Source organism: Schistocerca gregaria, chromosome 3, assembly GCF_023897955.1.
Source record: "Schistocerca gregaria isolate iqSchGreg1 chromosome 3, iqSchGreg1.2, whole genome shotgun sequence".
Classification (NCBI taxonomy): domain Eukaryota; kingdom Metazoa; phylum Arthropoda; class Insecta; order Orthoptera; family Acrididae; genus Schistocerca; species Schistocerca gregaria.
In genome coordinates this window covers 607,506,156-607,524,503 of record NC_064922.1, presented here as the reverse complement: position 1 = coordinate 607,524,503, position 18,348 = coordinate 607,506,156, and the positions used below count along the sequence as shown (strand labels likewise).

Here is an 18,348-nt window from a genome sequence, read left to right as displayed (position 1 = left end):
TACACTTGGTTAACAGCCATCACCTCCCCCATCCTCTCCCTAATCTAGGTGGACCAGAATTCTTTCATAGCTGATGTGTTCTGGTTATTAAAGGCGCTGGAAAATTTACCTTTCATCCTATCCCATTGGCAACGTAACATACACCCACTTACGCTATGCATTGTCCAGGATCACGCTACTCATGTTCAAAAGTGGTTCAAATGGCTCTAAGCACTATGGGACTTAACATCTGAGGTCATCAGTCCCCTAGACTTAGAACTACTTAAACCTAACTAAGGAAATCACACACATCCATTCCCGAGGCAGGATTCTAACCTGCGACCATAGCAGCAGGGCTGTTCCGGACTGGAGAGCCTAGAACCGCTCGGCCACAGCGGACGGCAACTCATGTCCTCTTGGGCGAGCCTTGAAATCTTGAAGGTCGGATTCATTCATGAAGTTTCGGTGTACGTTTCATAGAGTTGCAACTCTGAACGGGTATTGGTAGTCTGAACGAACTCTGGAATCCTATGCTAATCTTTGACCGTAATGAAAGTCGCCTCAGATCTCGAAACCTAAAACCGTTGAGGCCGAAAAAACAAGCAGAGGTCAAGGGAGGCTGATAGGAAAGAAAAATGGACGAAACCTGACACAAGTAAGTGGAAGTAATGTCAGACTTAGCTAAGACTCATGTGGTTGCCGCCCACTTATTCCCAAGAAGAAGACTCCTATCGGGCCTTCTCTTTGTCAGCAATATCACCAGCTGACCAGTGTGGCATGGTTGTTCCTAGAAGAAGCATTACTCCAGCCAGCATTGATCAGTGGATCATTGAAACACACCGACATCTCAGTCACGGCAAGGCGAGGAGGAGCTACATCTTTACTCAACAAATCAACCTGTTTGGCGGAGGGTACTTCTGTCACCGCTAGTATCGCCTCCTACACCTCCAAACCACGCTCATTCGCCATCGGACCGTTGGAAGGAAGAATGTCGGTGCACTTCCTTATGGTCTCTAACTTGTCAAATTTTGTCGTCGTGTTATTTCGTGAGACGCTCGTGGTGGAAAGTAATATGTTGCCCGACCCTTCTTGGAACATATGCTCTCCTAATTTTGAAAGTAAACGTCGTCATGATGGGTAATTCCTCTCTTGCGCCGCAGCCCTTCACCCAGTAGTTTTGTAAATACTGTTTTAGAGATGTAAAACAGAGATATTACATCACAACACATACATAGTTCTAAAAAAAAGCTTGTGATTATATTAGCAAAACACTAAAAACATAGTGGTCCCTTTCCCTCTCTTTTAAACAAGCCAACCAACCAACCACTAAAAAAATAGAACGACGTAGTACAAAGAAACTGTCATAAAATCGTGTGAGGGTAGTTAACGATACATTGAGACGATAGCTTTGAAATAATTACGAGAGGTAGAGAGGAGTGTACGGTATAAGGAAGGCCACCGCGAAATTGCATATTTCATGGGAAGAATATCTTGCATGTTGGATGTACCTTAGCTAACAATATGACGGGAAATGATGTTCAACAAGCATGAAAAAACCAGAGGTCACTTAGAAGATTAACTGATCTTATAAATTGGAAGGTGGAATTTGATATAATATCCACAATAATAAATAGCGCATACAAATTTTAATTCAGTGTACACTGTCTGAAAAAAAAATGTGGAGCATCTAGAAGACATTGTCGGTCCTCAATGTAACACATCCACACCATTGGCGTATACGTAAATGGGGTTGCTTGTAGCGTCTTTGAGACATACGATGGCAATCAAAATGTGTTAGTGTTGTGCATGTTTAGCGCGGTTACAATGCCTCGTATGATATATAACAGGTGCCAACAGCAAGAGATGTTGAATGATCATGTGAAGGACACTGGCAAATTGCGTACTCGTGTTAGTCAACATTATCAGCGCCTGACAGAGTTAGAAAGTTGCCTCATGGTTGGTCTCCATTTTACCAGTTGGTCGAATCGTGCAATATACAGATTTGTGGCGCAATCATATATGACAGTGACCCAATGTTAGAAAGCCTGGGAACCTCAGGGAAGGCGTACTCATCATCGAGGTTCCCGTGAGTCACGACTGACCACCACAAGGGAGCATCACTGTATTGTGCACCAAGCACACAGTAATCTCTTTACTTCTGCGCCTGCCATTATACAACACGTAATGGACCCGTTGCAACATTCTCTGTCGCCTTTGATCGAAAACCAGCTGCAGTCGAACTTCGGAACACCGTCGCTCTCGTACACTGCCTTTGGAGTGGTGCTATGACCGGGAAGCATGGACTGCTGATGAATGGTGTCACATTGTGTTGGTGATGAATCGCGAGTCTGCACTATAGGATTACCATCGTCGGAAAGTATAGCTGCGTCCTGGGAAGAAGTCTCATACTTAACAGCGTTCTACAGAGACACAGCTGTGTGAATCCTGGTGACATGGTGTCATCAGCTACGACTTTAGGGCATGGCTAATAGCGATTGACTGCATAACGGAATGTCAGGGACATCCTGCGTTCTCATATGTTACCTCTCGCCCTCCAATATAGCGGTGCTATTTTTCAGTAGGACAATGCTCCCCCACATATGGCACGTGTCTTATGAATTGTCTGCCAGATATTGACGTTCTCCTGTGGAAGATACTAAGGTTTGTATCTGACAGAACATATGTAGAACCAATTGCTACGTGGATTGTCAAGGATATCAAGCACCAGTTACACAGTTATGAGCTATTTGCTACAGGAGAGGATACAATGGCTTTATGACATTATTTCCAAGCGAATCAGTGCACGCATCCAGGCCAGAGGAAATTCAAAAACATCCTGATAAGTGGGCTCATACTGCCACGTTCTTCATAAATTTCAGTCAACACTGTAATAATTGAAATAACGATGCATACCCTCTAAAGATATGAAGTTTAATTTCGTTCCCTCCTCCCTCCCTCCTCCCCTTAAGCTAGGTATTTACCGTTCTTTGTTCGGCGGTGTGGAAAGGAGATTTATTACAAAAGCCCAAGGGTCTGCATATTATGAGATAAATTAGCAATTGAAGGTAAAAATATTGTAGGTTGTTAGGTCATGACATATTTCTTCTGCACGATCGATGTTTCGACTTCCCTGCTGCTGGGGTCTTCTTGAGGATAAGAGTTCATGTACACCTGAACACGTCAAAGGCTATATCGCTTTTTCTTCTAGAAAAGAGTTTTCCAGCGCTTATATAGAAGAAATGGGTAAAATTATTATGGCTACCATTGATGGGCCACCGTCATTGGACAGAAAAGAAGTATCCACACGCTTATGCGGAAAAAGAGGAGGTACTGGTTAAAATGCTTCCATCAGTTGCTGGAAGATCATCGTCGTTATGTGGAAGCTAAACGTGCGGAGTAAGAGAGGGGAATGTTTATCAAAAATATTACTCTCCACGGAGATGGCTTCATGGCCACTGCACTCCTAGTGCGCCGTGGCTGCGCATTCACCTCCGGGAAGCCTCAAAGCGTGAAGCACACAGCCCTCCTCTATAATGAATCTATATTCGTTCCTGGAAATGTCAGTCTCTACTCGGACAATGTCTTGGCCGCAATTCTCATGATTAACAACTCAGGTAACAGGCCTAAGTCGATGTAGGTTGTAATAAAACGAAGTGAAGTAACATCTGTCACAAATGAGGAAAATACACTGTTAAGTCAAACTGATGGTCCCAAACGAAAACTCAGACGGCAGCGAGTAGGGTTCATTATGTTTTCTTATATCTCTGAGTCATGATGTGTGACGTTAATGTTAAATTTTCCGGAGTAATAGCCCCACAATCGGATCTCCGGGTGGGAGCAACTTTGATGTCCCAAACACCATGTAAGGTGGCTATAATTTCGCACTCATCCACATACTTTGCCGTGATCTACAACCACGTTAGGTATTATTTGATAGGTAGTACATCATATATATGAATATTTAAAGGAGACTGACAATGTCACGTACGCATTATAAATAATTGTTAACGTTTATTGCATGAAAGGTGACGGGGTGTCTTTATTATAAAAACGGCATAATGAATGATTGCCTCTACTAGTAAAGGTTGGAACGCCAGTGGAGATGAAACGGGAGGCAGAACTCAACCTCTGGGTTGAAGGCCCGCACAGGTGTTGGTCCTGCTTAAGCACAGGAAATAGCTAGACAGACATCGTGGCACCTGAGCTCTGCAGCACAATAGGGTGACGGCTGGCCGCTGTTGTAGTAGGGGTCGGAAGGATACCGGATAATACTTGCGAACGCTGAAAATCTTGGACGAAGGTGAGAGGAACGAAGAAGCGGCACCTCGGAAACCACGCATGCTGGGTTATTTCCCAGGATTTTTACTCAGAAGTGTACGACTGTACGAGTATAGGTTTTTCCTGGCAAACTTTCCGCACTGGACGACAAAAGATCAAAATATGGTTGGTCGGCGTTCGGAAGAATCTGTAGAGAAGGAGACTACTCCGTGGTTTCGGAATTACGATGGTGGGGAGCCGAACCTTGCAGGGAAGCCAGCGTCGTCCGTTGTGGGCGCCCGTGTGTGACGGTAGCTCGATATCAGCTTAGTTGATACAGACGGTTTTGCTGTCCTTGCTCTCAGGAGAGTTTATAGTTTGAAGAGCTACGCACTGTACTGTTGCGAACCTATACGGTTCTGGACTTCACCTCCGGGTTGATTGTCGTCGTTGAGTGCGCAGCGTTCAGTAATTGAGAGCACTTGTTCTGCCTATACTTACGTTGAGACGTTATCTTAACTCCGTCCTTGTGGCTGGGAGTTCGCGTTTCTCGTCTGTAGGACACAGTGAGGAGAAGGCAGCATTAGAGTATGTTAGCCAGAGGACCGCCTTCTGCCGTCATAGTGTTTGAAAGAGTTTATTTATGGCTGGAGTAATTCCATCGTATGAAAACCATCACTTCGACGCACCAGACGCAGTACATACGGTGATATCGCAAACTACTTCGGCTTATTAGGGCTATAAAAGTTAAACAGCTGTGATCACGTTAGTTTATTTCCACTAAGGTTCCACACCATCGTAGATCATCTTTGAAAGTAGCGCCTTCTAGTGTTTCGTACGTAGATGATGTCAGTCATTTAGCGTTATTGATATTAGACCGTGCAGTCCTAATAAGGGGCAGAGTTGGATTGATTAGTAATTTGACTTAGGGAGTGTAAACTTAACATTAGAAAGTTTTTTAAAACTACAGTAAATATATAAGCAGGAGCAACGTATATCATTTAGTAGGTTTAGTTGCCTTCATCATTCATTTATGTTTAGATTGTAATTTATAGAATTAAGAGATCCTAAGATCTGCTTCAGGGCGTCGTCAGATTAAGCCAAATCTTCATTTTAGCATGTATTATTCTCCGTTGCGCCCATTCAGTTTACTCCCGCCTGGAGTAGCTTCTTGGAACCATGATGTGCTGAGAAGAAGATGCAGATTTTTCAAGTCTGTACGTATAACTGTCGCTCTCTAATAGGCAACGACAGACTAAAAGGGATCGAGAAAGAGCTTACAGAAATCAACTGGGGTATTGTTGGTTTAAGCGAAGTACGCCGAAAAGGAGAAGTCTCCGTTTGCACTCTGGCAACTTGTTCTACTTTTGTGGCGACCCAGAAGGAAAACTCAATAGAGTTGGGTTCTTCATTAACAAGAATATCGCTGACAGAGTATCTTTCTTAGAAGGAACTTCCAGCAGGATAGCTCGAATGGTCCTTGGTGTCGAATAGGTATAAAATTCAGATTGTTCAGGTGTACGCTCCCACCTCAAGCCACCCTGACGAAGAAATTGAATCTTTTTATGAAATTCTGGATAGCACCTGTAAAAAAGGTTTCGATTGTCACTTCTAGATGGTTATTGGCTATTTTAATGCAAAAGTTGGCACCAAGAAACAATGTGACACAGTCGTGGGTAACTATGGGATTGATGACCGACAGGATAGAGGTGGAGATAAGTCCAGTTCGCTGAGTACACCAATATGTCCACTGTTAATACATTCTTTAAGAAACACCCTGACCGAAAATGGAGTAGCCCAAATTTCAATATCAAAAATGAGATAGAGTTTATTCTGTCAGACATTCCGCGAATTGTAAAAGACGTATCGGTGCTAAATCATTTCAACACTGGCAGTGATCACCGTCTGGTGAGAACAAGCGTCGAACTCAATCTAAGAGATGAAAGGGAAGAGAAGCGTAATCAATCTTCAAAAACCTGGAAGAACATTCGTCGAAATTCCAAGAAGTCCTCGAAAGGAAATTCCACGTAACTAAAGATGGAGATTTGGCGGAAATGATTGTTTCAAGTACACAAGAAGTTGGTGGCCTATGCCAAAAGAATAAACAACCAAAAAGTCAGTGCCAAAACTGAAAACCTTTTACAACAGAGGAGAGAAATGAAAATCCATACCAATCGTGACATGGCAGCGAATTCCGAACTATGTAAGGCACTGCGAAGAGAAATGAAAGCTGACGTATAGAAATTCAGTGAAGGCACCTTACGAGCGAGCTTAGAGAACAAGACAAGTTTGAAGCCAGCCAAACGCAAACTCACAATCGGCAAAAAGCGGATTATCGCACTTGATGGAAATGACAGTCCAATCACTGAAATTGACAAGGTTTTTCAAGTTCATCAGAGACATTTATAGCAATTTGTATAGCAAACCAAGAGAAAATTTGAGTGTATCTAAATTAAATGATGTACCTAGCATTCCAGATATACACCCATCGGAAGGCAAGTGTGCTCTAGATAGAATGAAGGAGGGAACAGTGTGGGGTGATGATGAGCTCAGTGTTGACATCCTGAAACTGGCAGGAGAGGTAACAATAAATCACTTGGCAAAAGTATTAATTCCTGTCTGCACTTGTTTCAATTGCACTATCGTAGAACAAGGCAAAGACTATATCGATACACAAGAAAGGAAGTATTCACAATATCAAAAACTATCAACTTGCTCTCACTTTTGTGGAAACGTTTCACAAAGATCCTGTTAAATCGAATTATTTCCCCCCTAGACTCAACCCAACCTATAGAACAAGCAGGATTCTGAAGCAATGTTAGCACTGTTGACCACATTCTGCCAGTTAGTGAAGTGATAAACTGAACAAATGAATACTAGCTGCCTCTCAGCATTGCCTTTGTTGATTTCGAAAAGGCCTTTTGACTCCGGTAGCCACATAGCTGTCCACCAAGCTTTGAGTGAGCAAGGAGTGGGAGCAGCGTACACTGAAGTGCTCAGCAATATCTACGAGACTTCTTCGGCTTATGTTAATATCGGCGAATCAACTCAAGAATTCCGCCTCATGAGGGGTGTCAAGCAAGGCGATCCCATATCCTCAAAACCTCGGCTGTACTGGAAATGGCTATGTCAAAGCAGAGCTGATAAGGTAAGGGAATTAGAATTAATGGAAGAAGGCTTACCAACTTGAGATTTTCTCATGATATTGCCTTACCTGCAAGCGTTTGGGAGGAATTCAGCAACAACAAAAAAATGGCTCTAAGCACTATCTGAAGTCATCAGTCCCCTACACTTAGAACTACTTAAACCTAACTAACCTAAGGACATCACACACATAAATGCCCTAGGCAAGATTCTTACCTGCGACGGTAGCAGCAACGCGGTTCCGGATTGAAGCGCCTAGAACCGCTCGGCTACAGTGGCCGGCCGAATTCAACAGTATTCAGATCAAAAATGCTAGTAAATCTGAAGAAAACAGTATGTGATCAATGCATTCTTCCTGTGCTGACGTGTGGTTGCGTCATGGACACTGAACTCATTTACAAAAGGTAAACGTAGGACAGCTCAGAGGGCCATGGAAAGATCAATGCCGGGCTATATAAGAAAGGATAGGAAAAGGGCAGATGACATACAGCCTGTGACGAAGGTTAAGGACATCTTAGAGACAGTAGGCTCCTTGAAATGGCAGTCGGCTGGTCACGTCGCCAGAAGAAAAAAAAAGCAGATGGACGAAGCTAGTACTTTAGTGGAGTCCGAGAGAGCATCGGAGGCCTAGAGGAAGACCACCGGACAGATGGGACAAAGATATCAAGAAGATCGCTGGTAGCACCTGGCAGAGAACAGTCCAAGACCGGTCCACTTGGAGAGGACTGCTGAAAGCCTACCTGAATGCAAGACTCGAAGAGGCCACATCATTTAATGATTTTATGCTGCTGCTGCTGATGATGATACCTGAAGACGAAAAAACGCTCATACAGCAGAGAAAAGCAACTGAAGAAGACTGAATTTCAATTTCTTTGAAGTTTAATACACGGTAAGACGTACTATAGGGTTACTACTTCACCGTTCAGTACTCGTTCTCAGGTAAAAATTATATCTTAACAGAACAGGAAAGGCTAAGGAACATCTTTTAGCGAAATTACAATACATCACTTTTAGAGAACGTGACACTACCCTTGTACATTTATACCTACCTAACATCTCACTGAAATTATTTCCTATAACGTTTATGACGCTACAGTGTTCTGGAAAAGTCTTCAGTATTGATAATAGAAATTTTTTCTATTTATCTGGGTATTTATTACTCCTCCAGCACACACACCTGTTGGTGCTCACATATTTTTCACTATAAATTCTTTTTTTTTTTGAGTGTCCCAATGGATTTGTTTTAGCCATACCATCAAATTAAACTAAGGTGAAAGAAAACATCACACCAGTACAGACCTAAAATTATGCATTTTTCGTCGGGTTTTCATCTATTAATATTTATTATGTTTTGATTATGTGGAGGAAATAGGAAACATGACGGGTATTCGCCAAGACATGTATAATAAACACCCAGAGTTCTTCACAAAGGTGGCCAGCGCAGGAATCCCAATAAAGAGCACAGACACCTCCAGGTTTCTCTCAGCTTCCTTAAAATCGAGATAGCAGATTTTACTGCAAAAACAAAGCATTCAAGGAATTAGTAGTTTAGCAAGTGGATAACTTAAGTACTAAGGCAGGAAAGATTTTCCGGCTGAGGAAATCATTAATGGAGCTCCACAAGTTTCGATATTAATATCAACTGTGTTCGATAAATACATTTTTTCGTCCTATTTATTGGATACTGACGAGAACTTAGATCTGTTGAGGTGGCAAAGATTATTGTAATCAACCTTAGGCAAAGAGCAAGGCAGGAAGTTGTAATTAATTTGCAGATTGCTGACCCTCAACTAAAAACACAGGACAGATTTTCCAATTAGTACAACAATCGTTCATCATTACTAGTTTCTTTATCAAAATATTTAAACGGTAGTACATACTTTGACCATCCACGTTCATTGAATGATTGAGTGGAAAAACAGTGTGTTGAAACTTCTCCTTTAGTAATAACATTAAACGCCTGTGCGCTATCATGCTGTAGAAGCAGTCCATAACTTGAAACTGAGAGACGATAGGTGAATGAAGCCAGCACATTTTATATCTACAGAAAATACTCTTTCCAGAAGACCCAACATTTATTGAACAATTTAAATCTTTAATTTGACCGTTTTTCCCAATTTCCTTAAGGAGGGAGGTGGCACACGTTCATGGGAAACAGACACTGTTTAAAAGAAGCGACAAATACACAGTTTTGAACACATGACAACGAGATTTTGTACGTGCTTTACATGAAATTAACACATTACTGTTAAGTTCCTTGGATTATTATAATATTATTAAATTTCCCAGTAAGGCCAGTGTTTACTGCTTTGAATGACTTATAGACAGGAACATACAGCCGAAGTCGATGACGAGAGTAACGTCGACGAGGCATTGCAGCGGTACGTTAACACACAGTGAACGTTGCAAGCCAAAGTGGGCAGGATAATACTTTTTAATTTAGTATTAATTTAGTTCTTAAGTATTTAACATACGAACTTTTTTAAGAAATAGCAATAAATAATATATTCATCTTTTCCTCAGAAACTGTTCGAGAGATTTCTAGATTTCCATTCAACTTCCCTGTTTAATCCCTTTGCATACAGTAAGCTGCTCTCATGAAGTTCTTCTGAATATATCGAACAGGAGAATTTTAATAATTTTTTAATTTAATTCTTAAGGGTAATATAAAACTCATGTAAAATTCTAAGCACTTTGCTCATCATCTCAGTTCACACCCAGAATTACAAAATTTACTCTTTCAACGACAGTTAATGTGTTCAGAGAATAAGTGTTTGGAATTAAATAATTAATAGATTCTGCGGAAAAGGGACATAAACTTCAGAAAAGTATAAATTTTCAAAAAATACAATTTAAGTTCAACCTAACTTTTTTGTATTATATATGAATATATGAACATGGTGTCCGCAGCTCGTGGTCTCGCGGTAGCGTTCTCGCTTCCCGAGCACGGGGTCCCGGGTTCGATTCCCGGCGGGGTCAGGGATTTTTCACCTGCCTCGTGATGACTGGGTGTTTGTGTCGTCTTCATCATCATCATCAATCATCCCCATTACGGTCGGAGGAAGGCAATGGCAAACCACCTCCACTAGGACCTTGCCTAGTATGGCGGCGCGGGTCTCCCGCGTCGCTCCCCTACGCTCGGTAAACGGAGTATGGGACTCATCATCATCATCATCATATGAACATGGTATGTGTTCTTTCGGATGTGTCCGAAAGAACAGATACAATTGGTGATCTTGCAGCTCTCGAAGAATGAAATTAAAATGAAATTCAGACCATTAGCTACTTGTAGGCGTTGATAAATATCAACAGCGACAGTTGAAAATGTGTGCCCCGACCAGGACTCGAACCCAGGATCACCTGCTTACATGGTGACTTTTTAAAAAATCTCATTTTGTTCGTCACTGGCCACTGTATTTGGGGCGGATGTCCCATGAAGCTAGCTCAGGTTCATTGTTGATCCATTCACTCGGCCTCTTTTTTTTAATTACAGAGGTCAACTAACCCTCTGACTGACACGCATAGCTACCGTGCCGGCTGCCTGAGCTAGCGAGGACACAGTGGATAGAGCGACTGCAGGGACCGATCTCTGGCATACTCCCAGTGAGATCCATGTTTCCAGTTTACTGTCCATACACTACATTTGTAGTGTCCCTTTCCACTATACTCATTACTCGCTGCAGTCAATCTACTGATTCCCGTAAGAGATTGAGCAATATGAGTGCTTCCGTACTAAAGAAGATCATTGGCCAGTAAGCATTATCTATATGAAGACATGTCAGAAAGAACAGATACCATCTTCTTATAGATAAGGCTTACGGGACAATGATCTTATTCAGTGCGGATACACTAACATTGCTGAAACTCTTACGGGAATCAGTAGATTGACTGCCGCGAGTAATGAGTATAGGGGGAAGGGAAAGAACAAATGTAATGTGGGGAGTGTAAGTTGGAAATGTGGATATCGCGGGTTGTATGCAGTCGCTCTGTCCTCTGTATCCTCGGTGGCTCAGTCGGATACACTGTCAGCCATATAATCAGGTGATCCTGGGTTCTAGTATCGGTCTGCGCACACATTTTCAAATGTCCCCGTCGATATTTATCAACGCCTCTAAGCAGATAATGATCTGGATTTCAGTGTAATTTCATAACGTTTTTTTATGTCATCTCTCGGAAAGCCACAGATTTCTACTCGGGGTTCTTGTTCGATTCTAGATTTCTCTTCTGATTACTTGTTTCCTGCCTTCTTTCGCTTACCCAGTATTGATATGACTTTTCAGCAAGAGACGTTGTAAATCTATTTTTCTGAAGATTTCTTCAGCAATATTTCATGTGTAAAACCATGAATTGCTTCTTCATAAGCAAATAGGGGTACATATTAAGTAAAGCTAGGATTTGTTACCGTAACAGATGTTCCATTATGCCCTGGGCTGTCTAGAAAGACTTAAACGTTAAGGATGATCTCTTAATGTTTCTCTTTCGCAGACCGGTACGGCGCTTTTACGTGGTCGTTGCCCCTGCCTGCACGTGAGCCTCTGCCATTTTCACAATGAATGCCTCCGTGCCGCTGATCCTGGTACTGATGGCAGTTCGAGTGACCCACTCAGCCAGGATCCTGGGCATCATCCCGACGGCCTCCATCAGCCACCAGCTGCCTTTCAGACTGATAGCCCTCGAGCTCGCCAAGAGAGGCCATCAGGTCACACTCATGACAACTGACCCGATAAGAGTAAGTGCAACTTTCACAGAAAATAATTTTTACAGTTAAACAATGGCTCCGAGCACTATGGGACTTGACATCTATGGTCATCAGTCGGCTAGAACTTAGAACTCCTTGAACCTAACTAACCTAAGGGCAGCACACAACACCCAGTCATCACGAGGCAGAGAAAATCCGTGACCCCGCCGGGAATCGAACCCGGGAACCCAGGCGTGGGAAGCTTTTAGAGTCAAAATCTTTGGTTCTTCAAAATAGAATGTAGGTTTCTTCACTTACTGGTGCAGGTAGAAAAAATTTCTTAAACATCAGAAGAACGATTGTGAAACAATATAAATAATTATGCAGAGATAAAAATATCTGCAGATGTCGAGAGTAGGAAGAGCAGGTGGAAAATAAAATCTCTGAAGACGTCGAGAGTTGGAAGTGCATGTGGAATTTTTTGTCTGCGACAGCATACACTAAAATGAGAAGATTAATTCCATGAGCAGTTGTCCTTAATCCGCAATGTTCTGATATCCCTTACTGCCACTGAATAACCTAAAAAGAGTTTACGGTCAGGGGTCCACGAGATGTTGGCGAGCCATCGCTGATTCCTGGACGCTAATATTGTGGGCTCACAGGTATAGCTTGTAGCTTTCCCTTTTTCGGTAATTCTTCACTTGTTCTAACGATACCGACTGGACGCCGATCCACTTTCCATCTCCTCCTTCTAACAAAACTGAGGATCGAGCTGAGGCTCTCGAATCAACTGTACGTTATGAAAATCAGGTCATATCACAGTCTATTGTTCGACGCGCAAGTCGCCGAAGTGGCGTCAAATCGAAAGACTTGCACAAGGCGAACGGTCTACCCGACGGGAGGCCCTCGTCCCACGACATTTCATTTTTATAGTCTATTGTCGGAACATAACGGCTGCTTTTATCAACTGCAAGGTGCTTACATTAAACTGAATTGATTCTGTAAGTTGCTTCAGAGATGAAGTCATTGCAATACCTGTGTCCCCGAATTACCGATAGACATTCAATTTATTTTCTGAGTAACTGAAAACGAAGTGGACATTTATTAATCCTGTGGTGCTCTGTCAAATAAACTGATGTCAAAATACACCGAATTCAGTACATATAGAAGAGAATGAATGCAATCCGAAATGCTTTGGGTGACCAAAAAAAAAAAAAAAAAAGGTGAAGCACGCAGAAGGGGAGGGGGAAACGGAACGAAACTTCTCGGGTTGAGACGTCACGTGATATTATTCCACTGATTAGAAAAATGGTTCAGATGGCTCTGAACACTATGGGACTTAACTTTTGAGGTCATCAGTCCCCTAGAACTTAGAACTACTTAAACTTAACTAACCTAAGGACATCACACACATCCATGCCCGAGGCAGGATTCGAACCTGCCACTGTAGCGGTCGCGCGGTTCCTGACTGTAGCGCCTAGAACCGCTCGGCCACTCCGGCCGGCCCACTGATAATAAAATCGAGTCAAATGTACAAGGAATGTGTCGGTATGTCCACTTATCAGTATGGCCTGGATGCGTGCACTGAGTCGGTTGCTCAGGGGTCGTGAAGACGCCGTATCCTCTCGTGTGGCAAGTCGGCCCACAGCTATTGTAACTGCTCATTGATATCCTAATCCACCTGTGGGGAGGGGCGAGAACTCCGGATCTAGCCAACAGAGTATCTCATCTTCGCGCAGACAACTCGCAGAAACGCGTGTTATGCGTGGAAAAGAATTGCACTTTTAAAAAATGTCACGCACGAGGACCCAGGATGTCCATGACGTACCATTGTGCCGTCAGAATTCTTCCAATCACTACCAGCCGTGACCAGAAATTGTTCCTGACGGATGCTCACACCACTACGTCAGGATTAACACTGCCGGGCCTCTCCAAAACATTGGAGGAATGACACTTATCACCGGCTCGCCGTCATACTTACCGACGACGATCACACTGGGTAGTGACGAACCACGATTCATCGCTGAACGCAGTGCGACGCCATTCATAACCAGTCCTCGCTTCCCGATCAATGCACTCCTCCAAAAGCAGCCGTCTGTGTCGCATTGTTAACGGCCGACTACGCGTGGGACGGTTGTTGCCTAGTCTGGCTCCTGCTTGTCTCCGTCCAGTTATGTGCGATGGCACAAAATGTTGCAGGAAGTTTATTACTTTTTTTTGGGCAGAAGGATTTACGATGTGTTTAGTGCACAATACGGCGATAGTCCCTTCTGGTGGTCAGAATTGGTCGACCGAAAGCTTTTCGACGAGTATGCCTGCCGTCCGTCCCATGCAGTCCAACATCGGGCCACGGTCACGTCCAGGGGCCACACGAATCTGGACACAGCACGATACGACCAGCCGGTCAATTGGAGACCCACAGTAAGATTGCTTTGAAACCATGTTGCTGATAACGATGTCTCACACGAGTAAGCCGCATCTTCGTGTCCTTCACAGAAGCCACTCAACATCTGACACATGCCCACGCCCCTTACATACCTGTCGTACCTGGTAACAACACTAAACACTAGTAACACTATCCACTGCTCTTACCTTCCAGGTAGAATTGCAACTCTAATAATTTCCGTACCCGCCAAGTGCGGCACACGTATGAAGTTAGACTGACCTACAACCATTTCTTCCGGTGCTTCACTCTTTTTAACAAACGTTGTAGGTTTTACTACGAAGAAATAACTGTACTTAAGTACAAGAGAAGCTCTAGAGTTATGTCTTACACACTCTTTTAATAACTTTGAAATAGTGACGAAATAACATGCACTTTCGAAAACGTAAAATTTAAATAAACGCTTTAATATTCTGTGGTTAATGGAGCATCAGAACATGACCCAGAGTCATTCAGATTTCATTCACATGAACACTCCAAAAAATCTTAAAGAAAAAATAATGTGATTACTGACAAAAAAGTGGAAGAAACGACGAGAAGTATAAAAAAAAATGGCTCTGAGCACTATGGGACTCAACTGCTGTGGTCATCAGTCCCCTAGAACTTAGAACTACTTAAACCTAACTAACCTAAGGACATCACACACATCCATGCCCGAGGCAGGATTCGAACCTGCGACCGTAGCAGCCGCACTGTTCCGGACTGCGCGCCTAGAACCGCGAGACCACCGCGGCCGGCAGGAGAAGTATAAAGAAGTTGCAAGAAGTTCAAAGGAGTAAGTGAACAGCCATTGAATAAGTGGTACTAAGTAAATCTGATACAAAAATTCACCATTTAAAACGAGGAAAATCACCACTATCCTCAGTAGTAAAAATTCATATAGAATAAAAAGTCTCCGATAAGAAACTCAAATTCTCTGGCCGTGTAAAATGTGACGTAATGAGTCAATCACAGTATTTATATTAAAAGGGCAATTCTAATGAAGGAGCTATTTATAATTTTATTGAGTACAAAATAAAATGCAAGCATTTGTTATTTTTTATGACTACTCAAAGTTATTTGATTTCATCAGTCATAATATTCTGTTAGAGCAACAATGTTTTTATTGTTTACTTAGTTTCAGAACAGTCTTTATATAGTTCCGTTTTAACAAACTGTTTACGGAAAAGTACGCTAGGATGTTTGAGTGATACCTGTAGGGCCGCCACATCATGTTCGTGGGGAAAAATCACGAAGGCCCTTTCTCGGGGTTCCGTCATGGGTCCAGTAGTGTTCTTGTTTTGTGGTAATGTTCTACCACTTTATTTTAATCAGCTAGCAGAACTGGTGTTATCACGAACACCATTTCGTGATACATTCAGCCGCTCAATAAACATATGTATTCCTCCCTGAAGGACAACAAAATACATGAAGTGAGAGGCCTATGGTACGACACGGAAGGAAAGAACGACAGCAGCGCTCCTAGAGGCCTTGCAGCGAATTCTGAATACGAGAAAACATAGCACGAAAATGCGTATGTCTAATTCGAAATATGCGATTTAATTGATAATATCTTTTAATTCGTAAGCTCTAAGACAAAAAAGAAAAAAACGATTCACCATGAAGGAATTATCCGAGTGAGACAGAAATCGATAGATATGATGTACATGTACAGTCAAACAAATCACGAAGGCCCTCGGGGTTCCGTCATCGGCCCAGTAGTGTTCTTGTTTTGTGGTAATGTTCTACCACTTTATTTTAATCAGCTAGCAGAACTGGTGTTATCACGACCACCATTTCGTGTTACATTCAGCTGCTCACTAAATATGTGTATTCCTCCGTGAAGGACAACAAATTATAAGAAGTGCGAGATACGACACGGAAGCAAAGAATGCCAGCAGCGCTCCTAGAGGCCTTGCAGCAAATTTTGTCTACGAGAAAACATAGCACGAAAATGCGTATTTCTAATTCGAAATACGTGACTTAGTTGATAATATTTTTTAATTCATATGCTGTAACACAAAAAAGTTAAAACGATTCACCATGAAGGAATTATCCGAGTAGGACGGAAATCGATACATATGACGTATGTGTACAGACAAACAAATGATTTTAAATTCAGAATAAATCGATTGTTCATTATAAAGATAAAGGGCTTCACAAATTGTACACGTCAACAATGCGGTGGTCCACGCAGTTACTCGGCTTGGCGTTGATTGATGGAGTTGTTAGATGTTGGCCACCGCTGTGCTGTAAGAGGATGTCAGCCACTGAAGTGCTGCCGTGAAAGGAAATTCACCCTCAACCGACACTCCTGGTTGTTGGGCATTATGGCGGGCGAATGTCAGGTTGGTATCCCACGGCTGTCCGGGGGGCCTCCAAACAAATCTTCTCCAGGAATCTCCTTGACTGCAGTAGAAATGTCTCCAGTGATGAGTCTTGTTTCTGACTGCTCCCTGATGACCAGCGAAGACGTGTCTGTAGACGCCTTGGACAGCAGTAGCACAACAACCTGTCTGTCACCCGCCGTATGATGGTGCTGGTTGATTCGGGGGAGGGGACCAGGCACAGAGGTCATCGGTCCAGTCGGATTAGGTAAGAATGGGGAAGGAAGTCGGCCATGCCATTTCAAAGGAGCCATCCCGGATTTTCCCTGAAGCGATTTAGGTCGGGTTGGTTGGGTTGTTTGGGGAAGGAGACCAGACAGCTGGGTCATCGGTCTCATCGGATTAGAGAAGGAAGGGGAAGGAAGTCGGCCGTGTCCTTTGAAAGGAACCATCCTGGCATTTGCCTGGAGCGATTTAGGGAAATCACGGAAAACCTAACTCAGGATGGCCAGACGCGGGATTGAACCGTCGTCTTCCCGAATCCGAGTCCAGTGTCTAATCACTGCGCCACCTCTCTCGGTCAAACATATGGTCCGACAGCCAGCAGCAATTGTGTGGCGTGCAATTTCACTTCATAGAACGATCCCTTCAGTTGTCATCTGCGGAATCCTTTAGCACAGCGGTACGGCGACATATTCTACATCCCGTTTTGTTGCCCATCATGGAAAGCCATACTCGCCTAACATTTCAGAAAGAGATTGGCCGCCCACTCACGGCGAGAGTTTCTACTGTTTGTCTTCGTGGTTGCCAAACTCTATCTAGGCCAGCAAGGTCGCTGGACCTCCCACAAACTGAGAACATTTGCAGCGTTATGGGCAGGATTCTCCAAACAGATCGGGGTTTGAACGATCTAATGTGATTAAATGATGATGGCCTCCTCTTGGGAAATATTCCATAGTTAAAATAGTCCCCAATCGGATCTCCGGGCAAAGGAGAAAGAAAACTGGCGTTCTACGGACCGGAGCGTGGAATGTCAGATCGCTTAATCGGCCAGGTAGGTTAGGAAATTTATAAACGGAAATGGATAGATTAATGTTAGATATACTGGGAATTAGTGAAGTTCGATGGCAGGAGGAACAAGACTTCTGGTCCGGTGAATACAGGATTATAAATGCAAAATCAAATAAGGGTAATGCAGGAGTACTTTTAATGATGAATAAAAAAATAGAAGTGCTGATAAGCTACTACGAACAGCATAGTGGACGCATTACTGTAGCCAATACAGGTACGAAGCCCACGTCTACACGTCTCCGCAGATGATGAAGAGATTGGAGAAATGTATGAAGCTATAAAAGATGTTATTCAGGTAAGGGAGAAGCAAATTTAATAGTCATGGGGGACTGGAATTCGATAGTAAGAAAAGCAAGAGAAGGAAAATTAGTAGGTGCATATGGACTAGGGGTTAGGAATGAAAGAGGAAGCTGCCAGGCAGGATTTTGCCCAGAGCATAACTTAATCATAGCTAACACTTGATTCAAGAA

General features: G+C 43.0%; 1 protein-coding gene across 2 annotated transcripts in view; it reads left to right on the top strand.

Annotated features, from left to right (window-relative positions):
* The window catches only part of LOC126355740 (UDP-glycosyltransferase UGT5-like), a 93,318-nt gene that overhangs the window by 42,067 nt on the left and 32,903 nt on the right, over positions 1–18,348 (top strand). For both annotated transcript variants that reach the window (XM_050006120.1, XM_050006121.1), the window contains exon 2: positions 11,866–12,109. In XM_050006120.1, the coding sequence (XP_049862077.1) occupies positions 11,930–12,109 (180 nt within the window). In that variant the 5' untranslated portion in view covers positions 11,866–11,929. The remainder of the gene's footprint in view (positions 1–11,865; positions 12,110–18,348) is intronic.